Here is a 16,882-nt window from a genome sequence, read left to right on the forward strand (position 1 = left end):
TCCCTTCCGAACTGTATATATTGGGGCCAAAGTACAGGTATAGTCAAAAGGGTGTAGTTGTGTTGCTTAATTTTGTGTTAGGGGCAGCAAAATTAGCGATATGGAAGACCCGAAAGAACAGTATTCGGGGACAGGGGTCTGTGGATGTGGTGGGAATGCTGGAGGGAATGTTGGCAGCGAGACTAAGGGTTGAGTTTGCCTATTATAAACTTGTCAACAATATTGATCTGTTTATGAGTATATGGGCTATTCAGAGGCTGTTGTGTTTAGTTACTGTGGAGGAGGAATTGGAGTTGTGTTTTTAATTGATGTGTAACTATGGTTTTGTATGAATATTTATTGTGTTGTGGGCTCCCAGACCCAATAAAGATGATTTAAAACTTTTTTTTAAACTCTCTCTCACACACACACACACACACACACGCACACACGCACACACATACACACACACACACACCTCTCTCTCTTGATTCACATGAATGGCTCCCTCTCTGAATTCTCCCTCTCCCAATCAAAGTATTTTTAGCATGTAGAGGGGGTTTAGGTGCACTTCAGTGCTCTGGTATTTTTCAAGTAACATTGACATTAAAGCTTATTTCATTGACATGACTCCTGCCTGCACCAGAGAGGAAAGTTCTCTCTCAGCTCGACTTTGTTCTGACACGGCTGATCAGTTCCATTTCCCCTTCTCCCCTGGGTCCCCTTGCATCTCCCAACTTATAACCCAACATCCTCCAAAACCTTCAGGTGCCCTGGTGCACTACACTATCGATTCCATACACTATCTATATCCCCTTTATCAAACAGGACCCTGTAGTACTAGTGGCTCTGGCTAAACCATCGACGGTCTATGGACTAAGAAGTCACACCAAGATATGGAGGTACACTAGTACAACAGTGGAATAGGCTACCTTGTGCAGAAGATGGAGGTGTGGGGTCAGTTAGGTAGGGGCAGTCAGTAGTAGATGATCAGTCTCACTAGAATACAGTACCTGCTGCTGGCCCTTGAGGAAGTCTTCCCTTGTGCCAGTTTTGGTCTTCTCTGTGCCGCTCTGCTGCAGGTGCTTCAGTCTGGAGGCAGCCGAGGAGTGGCCTTTACCCACAGCTGAAGAGCTGTTGCCTCCCTGGAGAAGGAGACAAGGAGAGGAGAAGAGGGGAGAGAAGTGTATTAGTGTCACAGAGGACGAACAGATTTACATTTCATTCCTTTTAATCAGACATATACCAACTCAATAGAAGCTCTCACCCAGTACCCCCGCCGGCTGCTGAAAGCCCTAAGATCAGGGTCCTCACTCTAGCCCTCGCTGAAACACCTGCCTGCTATCCTCCCCACTGACTTTCACTACATCATTACACACTGGCTGCAGAAGATCTGACAAACAGGTGAATATGGAAATGGGAAATTCAAAGTGGTGTTTGCGTAGCGTGGCTGCACCAGGGGCTCCATCATACGATGTCGTCGGCTCAACCATTTTCTCTGCCTCTAATATGCAAAAAGTAAATACGCACTCACTCACTCCAACACACATCCTATCTACTCCCCAACCTCCTCCACACACGCACATTGGCTAATAGGAAAGGCAGTGCGTATGATTACAGGAGACGGAGCACCCGGTATGGTATGCTAATATGAATCATTCAGGGGTAGAGTAGGGAACCTGGGTGAAGGATCTGATTGGCCTAATGAGACCCAGTTAAAGGCAGTGGTGGTTACAGGGTGATGCAACAAGGCGTGAAAACGCTGCAACTCCACACAAAACCCCACGTCAAGCCCACGGGACCTGTTTCTCCAGCTGAACGGCCGAGAGGAGAAACAGTCCCTGACAGTCAGCCCCACTGTAGCTTCGGCACTCCACTGCAGTTGGACTGAATGAAAGTCCATGTACACACTGAGACAACATGGTGGTCCATGCTACAGTCTACCTCTTCACCTGTCTATCTCTAACTCTCTATCTATCATCATTATTCAACCATGTATTTCATTTTGGGAGCTTTACAAGGAGAGTTGACCTAAAGGTGAAATGACAAACTCCGACTCCCAGCATGCAATGAGCCCTCCGAGGTCTGGTCTGCCCTATGCTAATGATTTACTATGGGATAATGAAAACAACAGTGTGTGTCTGTATTCAGTTTCAGACCAATTTGTAAACAAGTTTCAACATTTCGTTTGTCGATAAGCCGAAAGAAAGTTCAAGGTAAAGCTATAATAGTTGAGTATGCAGGTAACTGGTAATTGATTACAGAGACGAGAGAAGTAGCAAAGGACAAAGACAAGACAAAGACAAAGATGTGAAGAAAGGGGGGGAAATAAAGAGGGGAGAGAAAGAGAAACGACAGTTTATTGCAGCAGAGATTGGACTTGCCCTGGTTTACACAGTAGAAACAGAGGATCAATGAAAAGACAATGAACAACCCGTCTCCAAGTGGACAGTAGCCCCACATAACTAATCACAGTACAGAGAAGGAGAGCATCTCCTGCCGGCCCCTTGGAGTTGAACAGATTAAAGATTTAAAGCCTTCAGGATTTAAAACATTGTTTGGACTGACAAAATCTACCCGTTTTCACAGGGAGCAGACGACAGATTACTTGTATGTGGGAATTGGCAGGTTGAGAGGTTCAACGGAGGTGTGAGGTATAACGCCATGTGAGGTTGGTGTGTTATGTGCAGTCAGATTCCCTCTGAAGTCAATAGGAGGAAGACGAGATAAAGCCTCAGCTTCAGCAGAAACAGCAACCCCAACACTTAAAGCCAAAAAGACAGAAGAGGATAGAGAGAAGTGAGTGCATGCCCTCTAAAGAGCAGAGTCTATGCAGGGGTGCATGTTATAGACCTTGGTCATCGTGGCAGGAGTGTAGGAGGGTTTGGGCTTGGGTGGGACTGGGGGCTTCTTGGTCTCTGAGGTGCTGGTGCCAGGCATCTGGGCTGGGGCTGGAGCCTCTGACAAGGAAGTGTCAGTGGGGAGTGTGCGGGTGGAGAGATGCACTGTGGTGGGGTGGCCACTGAGCTCCAGCAGGGTGTTCTCCAGCTCACGGATGGTTTCATCCAGGCTGTCCAGCCTGCTGTAGGTGCTGCTCCTAATGTCCTCTCCCTGCTTCCAGGGGTTCAGTCCCTGTTCTTCCCTGGCCTGGCTCTCCTTACAACCTGCAGACCCTTTGGGTTTCACTGCTGCTTCTGCAGAGTCCTGACTGGGCTCCGGAAGGGTGGCAAGAATGCTCTTTGTTCCAGTGCTGTGAGGGAGTTTCAGGTTCCTGGCCCCTGTCTCCACCCCTCTCCTCAGAACCTCTCTCAGAGAGTCCTGCTGCTCAGGGGCGAGAGTTATCCTGGAACCCAGGGTACCAAGGCTGCTGCTCAGGCTGCAGTGAGAAGATCCTGCTCTGGGCTTGGGGTCCACCTTGGTTGACCTTGTGTCTTCCTCCCTGCCCAGCAGTAACTGCAGCTTCCTGTAGGCCTCTCTGACCGTCACAGACTCCCTGAAGAGTACCAGTAGTGGAGCCCCACACAGACGGGTTTCAGTGCTTTCCTCTGAAGGCTGAGGTGGGATGGTGAGTGTCTGTAGATCCTCTCCCCAGGTCCTGCTGAGCTTCTGGGCCTCCGAGGGTGACATCACCATCACCCCCAGCTCAGTCAGCACCAAGGACAGCTCTTCTCTCTCCTCCCTCTCTTCCTCCTTCTCAAAGGAGTCCAGGATTCTCAGCTCCCCCCGCCGAGAGGGCTTCCTCTGGGGCTGGCTGACGGGATCCTTCCCCTTAGAGACCTCCTGGATCTGGGGGACTGTCTGGGGAGGAGCAGTCTGGCTCTGGGACAGGTCCACTGTTGGGGACATCTGATGGTCCTGTGTCAAGTCTCTGACAAAGCCTTCTGAGGGAGAGAGTGAAACTGACACACACTCTGTCAGCACAATCCGGGGGACAGGAGAGAAGGACGGACCAGGAAGGGCCGTGCTCTGTGCCTGTTACACAAAATGGGTGATTAGAAGTAATAGTCCAACATACATTCAATAAGATAAAATAGGATTGTTTTCTAAACAGTGTAATGGTAATTGACTGGTTCTAAAATACTTCTCATTAGGACACTAACCTGTGAGTGTGATGCCAGTATGCTGGCAGTGCAGTCTGAGCTGCCCTGCTTCCACCGTAGGCCAGAGCGGTCCAACGATGCTCTAGACAGCTGGTAGACATAGTGTAGAGTTTCACAACTGCTCACACACACGCACACGCACACACACACACACACACACTGGCACACTCTAACACAGACATGCGCATCCATGCACTTCAGAGCACTGCAACCAACACAGAGAGTGACTAGTCACTGGAGTGTTTGTGTGTAAGGAAGAGTGATCACTCCATCAGGGAGTGAGTGTGTGTTGGTATAGGGTGTGTGTGTCGTCTGGAGACAGTGTGTTTCGGGGTGTGTGCTGGTAGTGTAGAACAAGGGGGAGTGCTGGACCAAAGGGCTGCATTTAAAACAATAGTACAAACTCCTTTACTTTCCCAACAGCACCAAGCAAAATAGGGTCAGTGTACATTCTGTGTGCTGGTGACCAGCTGCTGTGTTTGACAGGAGACCCTGTGGAGAGCACTCTGCAGGTAGAGATAAAAGGTGAGGATGGGACTGTGTACTCTGGGAGGGGTGTAGAGATCAGGGATGGAACATGGGAGTGTGTATTTGAGGGAGGGGTAGAGGGGTGGAAGTGTTAGTTCGAGGAGGAAGGGGGCGAGGAGGAAGGTGAGGGCAGTCTCAGGAAGCAGCAGTCCACACAAGCCCTCGCGAGGTCAGGGAGGGCGTTACCTTGGTGCCCGGGGCCACTGGGGGCCATAGGTCAAGGCTGGAGGGGGGCACGCTGGTCCTGCTGCGGGGGACACTGGGCAGGGACAGGGGAGGGGGGTGGCTGAGCCTGAGGGGGGTTCTCTGAAACAGCTGGCCAGGGGAAGGGTAGGAGGGAGGGGAGGTTGAAATAATGTAAATAATGTTTAAATTAGTATAAATTATCCATGATATCAAGATCAATTATTATAACGGGTCTATCAAAATGACAGTAAAAAAGAAAGACAAACACACAACTCAACACTTCATTTAGGTCCACGTGGCCAGGCTGGGCTGGTCTGTGAGCTCTTGGTGACACTCTGTGTGTGTGTGATTAAGCTGTGTGATCAGCAGTAATCTGGGCCCACAGTGAATGGACTCTCTGTCTCAGTGAGGAGGCCTGGGGTGTGGAGGACATATGGCACCTGCTGCTTTGACCTGACCATCCTCTCTAACACACCAAGCAGCCAGCTAATGAGGCCTACAACGGTCGTGAGTGTGTGTGTGTGTTTGTGTGTGTGTGTGTGTGTATATAGCTACAAGCTCTAGGCCAAATTAGGGGCAAAATTAGGGAAGCGGAGGAAGTGCCGTTTTTCAGCAACATTTCCCATTCCCCTTACCTAAAATCCTTCAGGGACCACTTCTACTACTACTATATCAACTCTGCAAACACTATTAATCCACTATTTCCGAAGCTGGTACACCAGTACCTCCAGTTCAGCAGCGATCTTGTCCTCCTCTCCCTCCTCCTTGTCTCCAGAGGCGATGGTGGGAGGGGTGGACGCAGGACGCGGGTTTTCAGACACCGTCCGTCGCAGCTTCACATAGGGCTTCTGTGCTTCTGCCTCCTCCACCTCCGACTTACACACATACATAGTGGAGATCAGAAACTAGGCAGGATGTGTGTGTCTGTGTGTGAATATACATCCATGCCTCATGCTCTGTCACCCTCATGCTCTGTCACCCTCATGCTCTATCACCCTCATGCTCTGTCACCCTCATGCTCTGTCACCTTCATGCTCTTGCCGGGGATAAGGGTCTCTCCGCTGCGGGTGATCAGGCCAGCCGGAGATGATGGGAAGCTGCGTCGAGGTGGTGGGGGAGGGGGCGACTTCGAGGGCTTCTCTGTACGATAGCGAGTCACTGTCAGCTGCTCTGCATCTGTGGCAGGCAGGGCAGTACCATGGGCACCCGTTAGAGAACCAGACACAGTACCTTCATACTGGCACCACAGCCGACACTGACACATTCATGAGCTGAGTATGTGACAAAACACTGCTTCCCATCAGTACATCAAAACAACAACGCTCTACTGTTACCTCTGTTGGGTGAGGAGAGGTCTGATGTATCCTTACCAGAACCACGTCTGGAGCCAGGTTCCTTCCCCGAGAGCTTGTGTGTGGCGTGCTGGGGCTTGGTAGGGCGGTGCTCTGTGGTCCCTCCCCCACTCTGGGGGGTCTGAGACTGGGAGGGTGTGTTGGAGGAGGGCTTGTTGATCTGCTTGGCGGCAAAGTCCAGGTCTGGGATGGCCTTCATCAGCTCAGCCTGGGTCTCCTCCAGCAGACGGTTGATGTCTTGAGCACTGTACTGGGTCAGACTGGCCCGCTTCTCCTCCCAGTCCCGCTCTGCTGCCTGGTGAACCATAGAGAGATATAGCACAGGGAGGGATATTGTATTCACACACAGACACACACACACACTCACTCACCACAGGAGGTTGGTGGCACCTTAATTGGGGAGGACGGTCTTGTGGTCATGACTGGAGCAGAATCAGTGGAATGGTATAAAATACATCAAATATGTGTCTCTGTGTGTTTGATACCATTCCATTCGCTCCGTTCCAGCTCTTATTATGAGCCGTCCTCCCCTCAGCAGAATCCACTGACACTCACTCACACATGTGCAGACATCCACACTTGCAGACTCACTCATGCCTACGCACACTCTCCTCCAAAACCTATACATACCGTATCATCATACCAATGCTAGACCAGGACAACTACAAACTAAACAGTAGAATGGAGTAACAGAAGGGTTCCTTACCAGTCGAACCTCCACAGACACAGCCTTATCAGCGGCAGCGCGGTTGGCCAGCTCTTCCAGGGCCCGGCCCTTGTGAGGCACAGGGGGATGATTGTCCCTGTGAGGGCCAGAGGAGGGGTGGCTGGGTCCATGACCATGACTGTGACTATGGCTGTGGCTGGAGTGGGGGCTCCAGTTAGACAGGCTGCTGCTGCCCCTCAGGTCACTGAGGTTGAGAGGGGGGCTGGTGGGCATGTCAAAGTCAGAACTCTTACGGAAGTCCTCACTGCTGTGCTTGGGGAAGTCCTCCTGCTTCTTCCATACGCCCTCGTTCACTTGCCTGACCACACAAACACAGCCAGTGTCAGGCGATGCCAGTAACGTCTGTATATCATCCGCTATGTGGTCAGTGCTGGTGGGCTGTGGCTATAGACAATGCAGGCTCTGAGTTAAACATTGTTCATGTACCTGTGATGTTGGATCAGTGTCCATGTTTCACTGATGGTCAGTGTGTTGGGTCGTACCTGCGCAATGGCGGTCAGTGTGTTGGGTCGTACCTGCGCAATGGAGGTCAGTGTGTTGGGTCTACCTGCGCAATGGAGGTCAGTGTGTTGGGTCTACCTGCGCAATGGAGGTCAGTGTGTTGGGTCTACCTGCGCAATGGAGGTCAGTGTGTTGGGTCTACCTGCGCAATGGAGGTAAGTGTGTTGGGTCTACCTGCGCAATGGAGGTCAGTGTGTTGGGTCTACCTGCGCAATGGAGGTCAGTGTGTTGGGTCTACCTGCGCAATGGCGGTCAGTGTGTTGGGTCTACCTGCGCAATGGAGGTCAGTGTGTTGGGTCTACCTGTGCAATGGAGGTAAGTGTGTTGGGTCTACCTGCGCATAGTGGTCAGTGTGTCAGTGACGCTCTTGCAGCGTTTCAGCAGGGCGTCCAGTCTGTGTGGCTCCTCCTTCAGGAACTTGACGGCTTCCACCTCCACCCTCAACACCACCCGCATCTTACTCTGCAGACTGGGGAACTGGTCTGGAGGGAGACAGGGAGAGAGAGGGGACACTACATCTTACTCTGCAGACTGGGGAACTGGTCTGGAGGGGGACAGGGAGAGAGAGGGGACACTACATCTTACTCTGCAGACTGGGGAACTGGTCTGGAGGGGGACAGGGAGAGAGAGGGGACACTACATCTTACTCTGCAGACTGGGGAACTGGTCTGGAGGGGGACAGGGAGAGAGAGAGGGGACACTACATCTTACTCTGCAGACTGGGGAACTGGTCTGGAGGGGGACAGGGGAGAGAGAGGGGACACTACATCTTACTCTGCAGACTGGGGAACTGGTCTGGAGGGGAGACAGGGAGAGAGGGGACACTACATCTTACTCTGCAGACTGGGGAACTGGTCTAGAGGGAGACAGGGAGAGAGAGGGGACACTACATCTTATTCTGCAGACTGGGGAACTGGTCTGGAGGGGGACAGGGAGAGAGAGGGGACACTACATCTTAGTCTGCAGACTGGGGAACTGGTCTGGAGGGGGACAATGAGAGAGACGGGACACTACATCTTACTCTGCAGACTGGGGAACTGGTCTGGAGGGAGACAGGGAGAGAGAGGGGACACTACATCTTACTCTGCAGACTGGGGAACTGGTCTGGAGGGGGACAGGGAGAGAGAGGGGACACTACATCTTACTCTGCAGACTGGGGAACTGGTCTAGAGGGAGACAGGGAGAGAGAGGGGACACTACATCTTATTCTGCAGACTGGGGAACTGGTCTGGAGGGGGACAGGGAGAGAGAGGGGACACTACATCTTACTCTGCAGACTGGGGAACTGGTCTGGAGGGGGACAGGGAAAGAGGGGACACTACATCTTATTCTGCAGACTGGGGAACTGGTCTGGAGGGGGACAGGGAAAGAGGGGACACTACATCTTACTCTGCAGACTGGGGAACTGGTCTGGAGGGAGACATGGAGAGAGAGGGGACACTACATCTTACTCTGCAGACTGGGGAACTGGTCTGGAGGGGGACAGGGAAAGAGGGGACACTACATCTTATTCTGCAGACTGGGGAACTGGTCTGGAGGGGGACAGGGAGAGAGAGGGGACACTACATCTTACTCTGCAGACTGGGGAACTGGTCTGGAGGGAGACATGGAGAGAGAGGGGACACTACATCTTACTCTGCAGACTGGGGAACTGGTCTGGAGGGGGACAATGAGAGAGAGGGGACACTACATCTTACTCTGCAGACTGGGAACTGGTCTGGAGGGGACAGGAGAGAGAGGGACACTACATCTTACTCTGCAGACTGGGGAACTGGTCTGGAGGGGGACAATGAGAGGGAGGGGACACTAGAGTCTTACTCTGCAGACTGGGGAACTGGTCTGGAGGGGGACAATGAGAGAGAGGGGACACTACATCTTACTCTGCAGACTGGGGAACTGGTCTGGAGGGGGACAGGGAGAGAGAGGGGACACTAGAGTCTTACTCTGCAGACTGGGGAACTGGTCTGGAGGGGGACAATGAGAGAGAGGGGACACTACATCTTACTCTGCAGACTGGGGAACTGGTCTGGAGGGAGACAGGGAGAGAGAGGGGACACTACATCTTACTCTGCAGACTGGGGAACTGGTCTGGAGGGAGACAGGGAGAGAGAGGGGACACTACATCTTACTCTGCAGACTGGGGAACTGGTCTGGAGGGAGACATGGAGAGAGAGGGGACACTACATCTTACTCTGCAGACTGGGGAACTGGTCTGGAGGGGGACAATGAGAGAGAGGGGACACTAGAGTCTTACTCTGCAGACTGGGGAACTGGTCTGGAGGGGGACAATGAGAGAGAGGGGACACTACATCTTACTCTGCAGACTGGGGAACTGGTCTGGAGGGGAGACAGGGAGAGAGAGGGGACACTACAGTCTTACTCTGCAGACTGGGGAACTGGTCTGGAGGGGGACAATGAGAGAGAGGGGACACTACATCTTACTCTGCAGACTGGGGAACTGGTCTGGAGGGAGACAGGGAGAGAGAGGGGACACTACATCTTACTCTGCAGACTGGGGAACTGGTCTGGAGGGAGACAGGGAGAGAGAGGGGACACTACATCTTACTCTGCAGACTGGGGAACTAGTCTGGAGGGAGACAGGAGAGAGAGGGGACACTACATCTTACTCTGCAGACTGGGGAACTGGTCTGGAGGAGACAGGGAGAGAGGGGACACTACATCTTACTCTGCAGACTGGGGAACTGGTCTGGAGGGAGACATGGGAGAGAGGGGACACTCCATCTTACTCTGCAGACTGGGGAACTGGTCTGGAGGGAGACAGGGAGAGAGGGGACACTACATCTTACTCTGCAGACTGGGGAACTGGTCTGGAGGAGACATGGAGGGGAGAGAGGGGACACTACATCTTACTCTGCAGACTGGGGAACTGGTCTGGAGGGAGACAGGGAGAGAGAGGGGACACTACATCTTACTCTGCAGACTGGGGAACTGGTCTGGAGGGGGACAGGGAAAGAGGGGACACTACATCTTACTCTGCAGACTGGGGAACTGGTCTGGAGGGGACAGGGAGAGAGAGGGGACACTACATCTTACTCTGCAGACTGGGGAACTGGTCTGGAGGGGACAGGGAGAGAGAGGGGACACTAGAGTCTTACTCTGCAGACTGGGAACTGGTCTGGAGGGGGACAGGGAGAGAGAGGGGACACTACATCTTACTCTGCAGACTGGGGAACTGGTCTGGAGGGAGACAGGGAGAGAGAGGGGACACTACATCTTGCTCTGCAGACTGGGGAACTGGTCTGGAGGGGGACAGGGAGAGAGAGGGGACACTAGAGTCTTACTCTGCAGACTGGGGAACTGGTCTGGAGGGGGACAATGAGAGAGAGGGGACACTAGAGTCTTACTCTGCAGACTGGGGAACTGGTCTGGAGGGGGACAGGGAGAGAGAGGGGACACTATATCTTACTCTGCAGACTGAGGAACTGGTCTGGAGGGGGACAATGACAGAGAGGGGACACTACATATTCACATCTCAGGAGTTACAACGGGAGTCTGATTCTGAGAGCGGTGATTGTGATGTGTGTCTGTGATTGACTATCTAAGTCAGTGCCTACAGTGTGTCTGTGAGCGATGAGTGTATGAGACCATGTCAGTGTGTCTGTGAGCGATGAGTGTATGAGACCATGTCAGTGTGTCTGTGAGCGATGAGTGTATCAGACCATGTCAGTGTGTCTGTGAGCGATGAGTGTATGAGACCATGTCAGTGTGCCTGTGAGCGATGAGTGTATGAGACCATGTCAGTGTGTCTGTGAGCGATGAGTGTATGAGACCATGTCAGTGTGTCTGTGAGCGATGAGTGTATGAGACCATGTCAGTGTGCCTGTGAGTGATCAGTGTATCAGACCGTGTCAGTGTGTCTGTGAGTGATCAGTGTATCAGACCGTGTCAGTGTGTCTGTGAGCGATGAGTGTATGAGACCATGTCAGTGTGTCTCTGAGTGATCAGTGTATCAGACCGTGTCAGTGTGTCTGTGACTGATCAGTGTATCAGACCGTGTCAGTGTGTCTGTGAGTGATCAGTGTATCAGACCGTGTCAGTGTGTCTGTGAGCGATGAGTGTATGAGACCATGTCAGTGTGTCTGTGAGCGATGAGTGTATGAGACCATGTCAGTGTGTCTGTGAGCGATGAGTGTATGAGACCATGTCAGTGTGTCTGTGACTGATCAGTGTATCAGACCGTGTCAGTGTGTCTGTGAGTGATCAGTGTATCAGACCGTGTCAGTGTGTCTGTGAGCGATGAGTGTATCAGACCATGTCAGTGTGTCTGTGACTGATCAGTGTATCAGACCGTGTCAGTGTGTCTGTGACTGATCAGTGTATCAGACCATGTCAGTGTGCCTGTGACTGATCAGTGTATCAGACCATGTCAGTGTGTCTGTGAGTGATCAGTGTATGAGACCATGTCAGTGTGTCTGTGAGCGATGAGTGTATGAGACCATGTCAGTGTGTCTGTGAGCGATCAGTGTATCAGACCGTGTCAGTGTGTCTGTGAGCGATGAGTGTATCAGACCATGTCAGTGTGTCTGTGAGCGATGAGTATATGAGACCATGTCAGTGTGCCTGTGAGTGATCAGTGTATCAGACCGTGTCAGTGTGTCTGTGAGCGATGAGTGTATGAGACCATGTCAGTGTGTCTGTGACTGATCAGTGTATGAGACCATGTCAGTGTGTCTGTGAGCGATGAGTGTATGAGACCATGTCAGTGTGCCTGTGAGTGATCAGTGTATCAGACCGTGTCAGTGTGTCTGTGAGCGATGAGTGTATGAGACCATGTCAGTGTGTCTGTGACTGATCAGTGTATCAGACCGTGTCAGTGTGTCTGTGAGCGATGAGTGTATGAGACCATGTCAGTGTGTCTGTGAGCGATGAGTGTATGAGACCATGTCAGTGTGTCTGTGAGTGATCAGTGTATCAGACCGTGTCAGTGTGTCTGTGAGCGATGAGTGTATCAGACCATGTCAGTGTGTCTGTGACTGATCAGTGTATGAGACCATGTCAGTGTGCCTGTGACTGATCAGTGTATGAGACCATGTCAGTGTGCCTGTGACTGATCAGTGTATCAGACCATGTCAGTGTGCCTGTGACTGATCAGTGTATGAGACCATGTCAGTGTGCCTGTGACTGATCAGTGTATGAGACCATGTCAGTGTGCCTGTGAGCGATGAGTGTATGAGACCATGTCAGTGTGTCTGTGAGCGATGAGTGTATGAGACCATGTCAGTGTGTCTGTGAGTGATCAGTGTATCAGACCGTGTCAGTGTGTCTGTGACTGATCAGTGTATCAGACCATGTCAGTGTGTCTGTGAGCGATGAGTGTATGAGACCATGTCAGTGTGTCTGTGAGTGATCAGTGTATCAGACCGTGTCAGTGTGTCTGTGAGCGATGAGTGTATCAGACCATGTCAGTGTGTCTGTGACTGATCAGTGTATCAGACCGTGTCAGTGTGTCTGTGACTGATCAGTGTATCAGACCATGTCAGTGTGCCTGTGACTGATCAGTGTATCAGACCATGTCAGTGTGTCTGTGAGTGATCAGTGTATGAGACCATGTCAGTGTGTCTGTGAGCGATGAGTGTATGAGACCATGTCAGTGTGTCTGTGAGCGATCAGTGTATCAGACCGTGTCAGTGTGTCTGTGAGCGATGAGTGTATCAGACCATGTCAGTGTGTCTGTGAGCGATGAGTATATGAGACCATGTCAGTGTGCCTGTGAGTGATCAGTGTATCAGACCGTGTCAGTGTGTCTGTGAGCGATGAGTGTATGAGACCATGTCAGTGTGTCTGTGACTGATCAGTGTATGAGACCATGTCAGTGTGTCTGTGAGCGATGAGTGTATGAGACCATGTCAGTGTGCCTGTGAGTGATCAGTGTATCAGACCGTGTCAGTGTGTCTGTGAGCGATGAGTGTATGAGACCATGTCAGTGTGTCTGTGACTGATCAGTGTATCAGACCGTGTCAGTGTGTCTGTGAGCGATGAGTGTATGAGACCATGTCAGTGTGTCTGTGAGCGATGAGTGTATGAGACCATGTCAGTGTGTCTGTGAGTGATCAGTGTATCAGACCGTGTCAGTGTGTCTGTGGCGATGAGTGTATCAGACCATGTCAGTGTGTCTGTGACTGATCAGTGTATGAGACCATGTCAGTGTGCCTGTGACTGATCAGTGTATGAGACCATGTCAGTGTGCCTGTGACTGATCAGTGTATCAGACCATGTCAGTGTGCCTGTGACTGATCAGTGTATGAGACCATGTCAGTGTGCCTGTGACTGATCAGTGTATGAGACCATGTCAGTGTGCCTGTGAGCGATGAGTGTATGAGACCATGTCAGTGTGTCTGTGAGCGATGAGTGTATGAGACCATGTCAGTGTGTCTGTGAGTGATCAGTGTATCAGACCGTGTCAGTGTGTCTGTGACTGATCAGTGTATCAGACCATGTCAGTGTGTCTGTGAGCGATGAGTGTATGAGACCATGTCAGTGTGTCTGTGAGTGATCAGTGTATCAGACCGTGTCAGTGTGTCTGTGAGCGATGAGTGTATCAGACCATGTCAGTGTGTCTGTGACTGATCAGTGTATCAGACCGTGTCAGTGTGTCTGTGACTGATCAGTGTATCAGACCATGTCAGTGTGCCTGTGACTGATCAGTGTATCAGACCATGTCAGTGTGTCTGTGAGTGATCAGTGTATGAGACCATGTCAGTGTGTCTGTGAGCGATGAGTGTATGAGACCATGTCAGTGTGTCTGTGAGCGATGAGTGTATGAGACCATGTCAGTGTGTCTGTGAGCGATGAGTGTATGAGACCATGTCAGTGTGTCTGTGAGCGATGAGTGTATGAGACCATGTCAGTGTGTCTGTGAGCGATGAGTGTATGAGACCATGTCAGTGTGTCTGTGAGTGATCAGTGTATCAGACCATGTCAGTGTGTCTGTGAGTGATGAGTGTATGAGACCATGTCAGTGTGTCTGTGACTGATCAGTGTATGAGACCGTGTCAGTGTGTCTGTGAGTGATCAGTGTATCAGACCATGTCAGTGTGTCTGTGAGCGATGAGTGTATGAGACCATGTCAGTGTGTCTGTGAGTGATCAGTGTATCAGACCGTGTCAGTGTGTCTGTGACTGATCAGTGTATCAGACCATGTCAGTGTGTCTGTGAGCGATGAGTGTATGAGACCATGTCAGTGTGTCTGTGAGTGATCAGTGTATCAGACCGTGTCAGTGTGTCTGTGACTGATCAGTGTATCAGACCATGTCAGTGTGTCTGTGAGCGATGAGTGTATGAGACCGTGTCAGTGTGTCTGTGAGCGATGAGTGTATGAGACCATGTCAGTGTGTCTGTGAGCGATGAGTGTATGAGACCATGTCAGTGTGTCTGTGAGTGATCAGTGTATCAGACCGTGTCAGTGTGTCTGTGACTGATCAGTGTATCAGACCGTGTCAGTGTGTCTGTGAGCGATGAGTGTATGAGACCATGTCAGTGTGTCTGTGAGCGATGAGTGTATGAGACCATGTCAGTGTGTCTGTGAGCGATGAGTGTATCAGACCATGTCAGTGTGTCTGTGAGCGATGAGTGTATGAGACCATGTCAGTGTGCCTGTGGCGATGAGTGTATGAGACCATGTCAGTGTGTCTGTCGATGAGTGTATGAGACCATGTCAGTGTGTCTGTGAGTGATCAGTGTATCAGACCGTGTCAGTGTGTCTGTGAGTGATCAGTGTATGAGACCATGTCAGTGTGCCTGTGAGTGATCAGTGTATCAGACCGTGTCAGTGTGTCTGTGAGCGATGAGTGTATGAGACCATGTCAGTGTGTCTGTGACTGATCAGTGTATGAGACCATGTCAGTGTGTCTGTGAGCGATGAGTGTATGAGACCATGTCAGTGTGCCTGTGAGTGATCAGTGTATCAGACCGATGAGTGTATGAGACCATGTCAGTGTGTCTGTGACTGATCAGTGTATCAGACCGTGTCAGTGTGTCTGTGAGCGATGAGTGTATGAGACCGTGTCAGTGTGTCTGTGAGCGATGAGTGTATGAGACCATGTCAGTGTGTCTGTGAGTGATCAGTGTATCAGACCGTGTCAGTGTGTCTGTGAGCTGATGAGTGTATCAGACCATGTCAGTGTGTCTGTGACTGATCTGAGACCATGTCAGTGTGCCTGTGACTGATCAGTGTATGAGACCATGTCAGTGTGCCTGTGACTGATCAGTGTATCAGACCATGTCAGTGTGCCTGTGACTGATCAGTGTATGAGACCATGTCAGTGTGCCTGTGACTGATCAGTGTATGAGACCATGTCAGTGTGCCTGTGAGCGATGAGTGTATGAGACCATGTCAGTGTGTCTGTGAGCGATGAGTGTATGAGACCATGTCAGTGTGTCTGTGAGTGATCAGTGTATCAGACCGTGTCAGTGTGTCTGTGACTGATCAGTGTATCAGACCATGTCAGTGTGTCTGTGAGCGATGAGTGTATGAGACCATGTCAGTGTGTCTGTGAGTGATCAGTGTATCAGACCGTGTCAGTGTGTCTGTGAGCGATGAGTGTATCAGACCATGTCAGTGTGTCTGTGACTGATCAGTGTATCAGACCGTGTCAGTGTGTCTGTGACTGATCAGTGTATCAGACCATGTCAGTGTGCCTGTGACTGATCAGTGTATCAGACCATGTCAGTGTGTCTGTGAGTGATCAGTGTATGAGACCATGTCAGTGTGTCTGTGAGCGATGAGTGTATGAGACCATGTCAGTGTGTCTGTGAGCGATGAGTGTATGAGACCATGTCAGTGTGTCTGTGAGCGATGAGTGTATGAGACCATGTCAGTGTGTCTGTGAGCGATGAGTGTATGAGACCATGTCAGTGTGTCTGTGAGCGATGAGTGTATGAGACCATGTCAGTGTGTCTGTGAGTGATCAGTGTATCAGACCATGTCAGTGTGTCTGTGAGTGATGAGTGTATGAGACCATGTCAGTGTGTCTGTGACTGATCAGTGTATGAGACCGTGTCAGTGTGTCTGTGAGTGATCAGTGTATCAGACCATGTCAGTGTGTCTGTGAGCGATGAGTGTATGAGACCATGTCAGTGTGTCTGTGAGTGATCAGTGTATCAGACCGTGTCAGTGTGTCTGTGACTGATCAGTGTATCAGACCATGTCAGTGTGTCTGTGAGCGATGAGTGTATGAGACCATGTCAGTGTGTCTGTGAGTGATCAGTGTATCAGACCGTGTCAGTGTGTCTGTGACTGATCAGTGTATCAGACCATGTCAGTGTGTCTGTGAGCGATGAGTGTATGAGACCGTGTCAGTGTGTCTGTGAGCGATGAGTGTATGAGACCATGTCAGTGTGTCTGTGAGCGATGAGTGTATGAGACCATGTCAGTGTGTCTGTGAGTGATCAGTGTATCAGACCGTGTCAGTGTGTCTGTGACTGATCAGTGTATCAGACCGTGTCAGTGTGTCTGTGAGCGATGAGTGTATGAGACCATGTCAGTGTGT

The 16,882-nt window shown here is 51.1% G+C and overlaps 1 protein-coding gene across 1 annotated transcript in view; it reads right to left on the reverse strand.

The window, feature by feature from the left end:
- LOC115138830 (SRC kinase signaling inhibitor 1-like) overlaps positions 1-16,882 on the reverse strand; it is a 72,033-nt gene that overhangs the window by 20,773 nt on the left and 34,378 nt on the right. Inside the window, 10 exon segments of the mRNA XM_065011060.1 lie at positions 993-1,124; positions 2,833-3,951; positions 4,080-4,284; positions 4,529-4,585; positions 4,762-4,922; positions 5,519-5,668; positions 5,821-5,969; positions 6,164-6,440; positions 6,852-7,170; positions 7,708-7,855. Of these exon segments, the coding sequence (XP_064867132.1) occupies positions 993-1,124; positions 2,833-3,951; positions 4,080-4,284; positions 4,529-4,585; positions 4,762-4,922; positions 5,519-5,668; positions 5,821-5,969; positions 6,164-6,440; positions 6,852-7,170; positions 7,708-7,855 (2,717 nt within the window).

Source organism: Oncorhynchus nerka, linkage group LG26 (assembly GCF_034236695.1).
Source record: "Oncorhynchus nerka isolate Pitt River linkage group LG26, Oner_Uvic_2.0, whole genome shotgun sequence".
NCBI lineage: Eukaryota > Metazoa > Chordata > Actinopteri > Salmoniformes > Salmonidae > Oncorhynchus > Oncorhynchus nerka.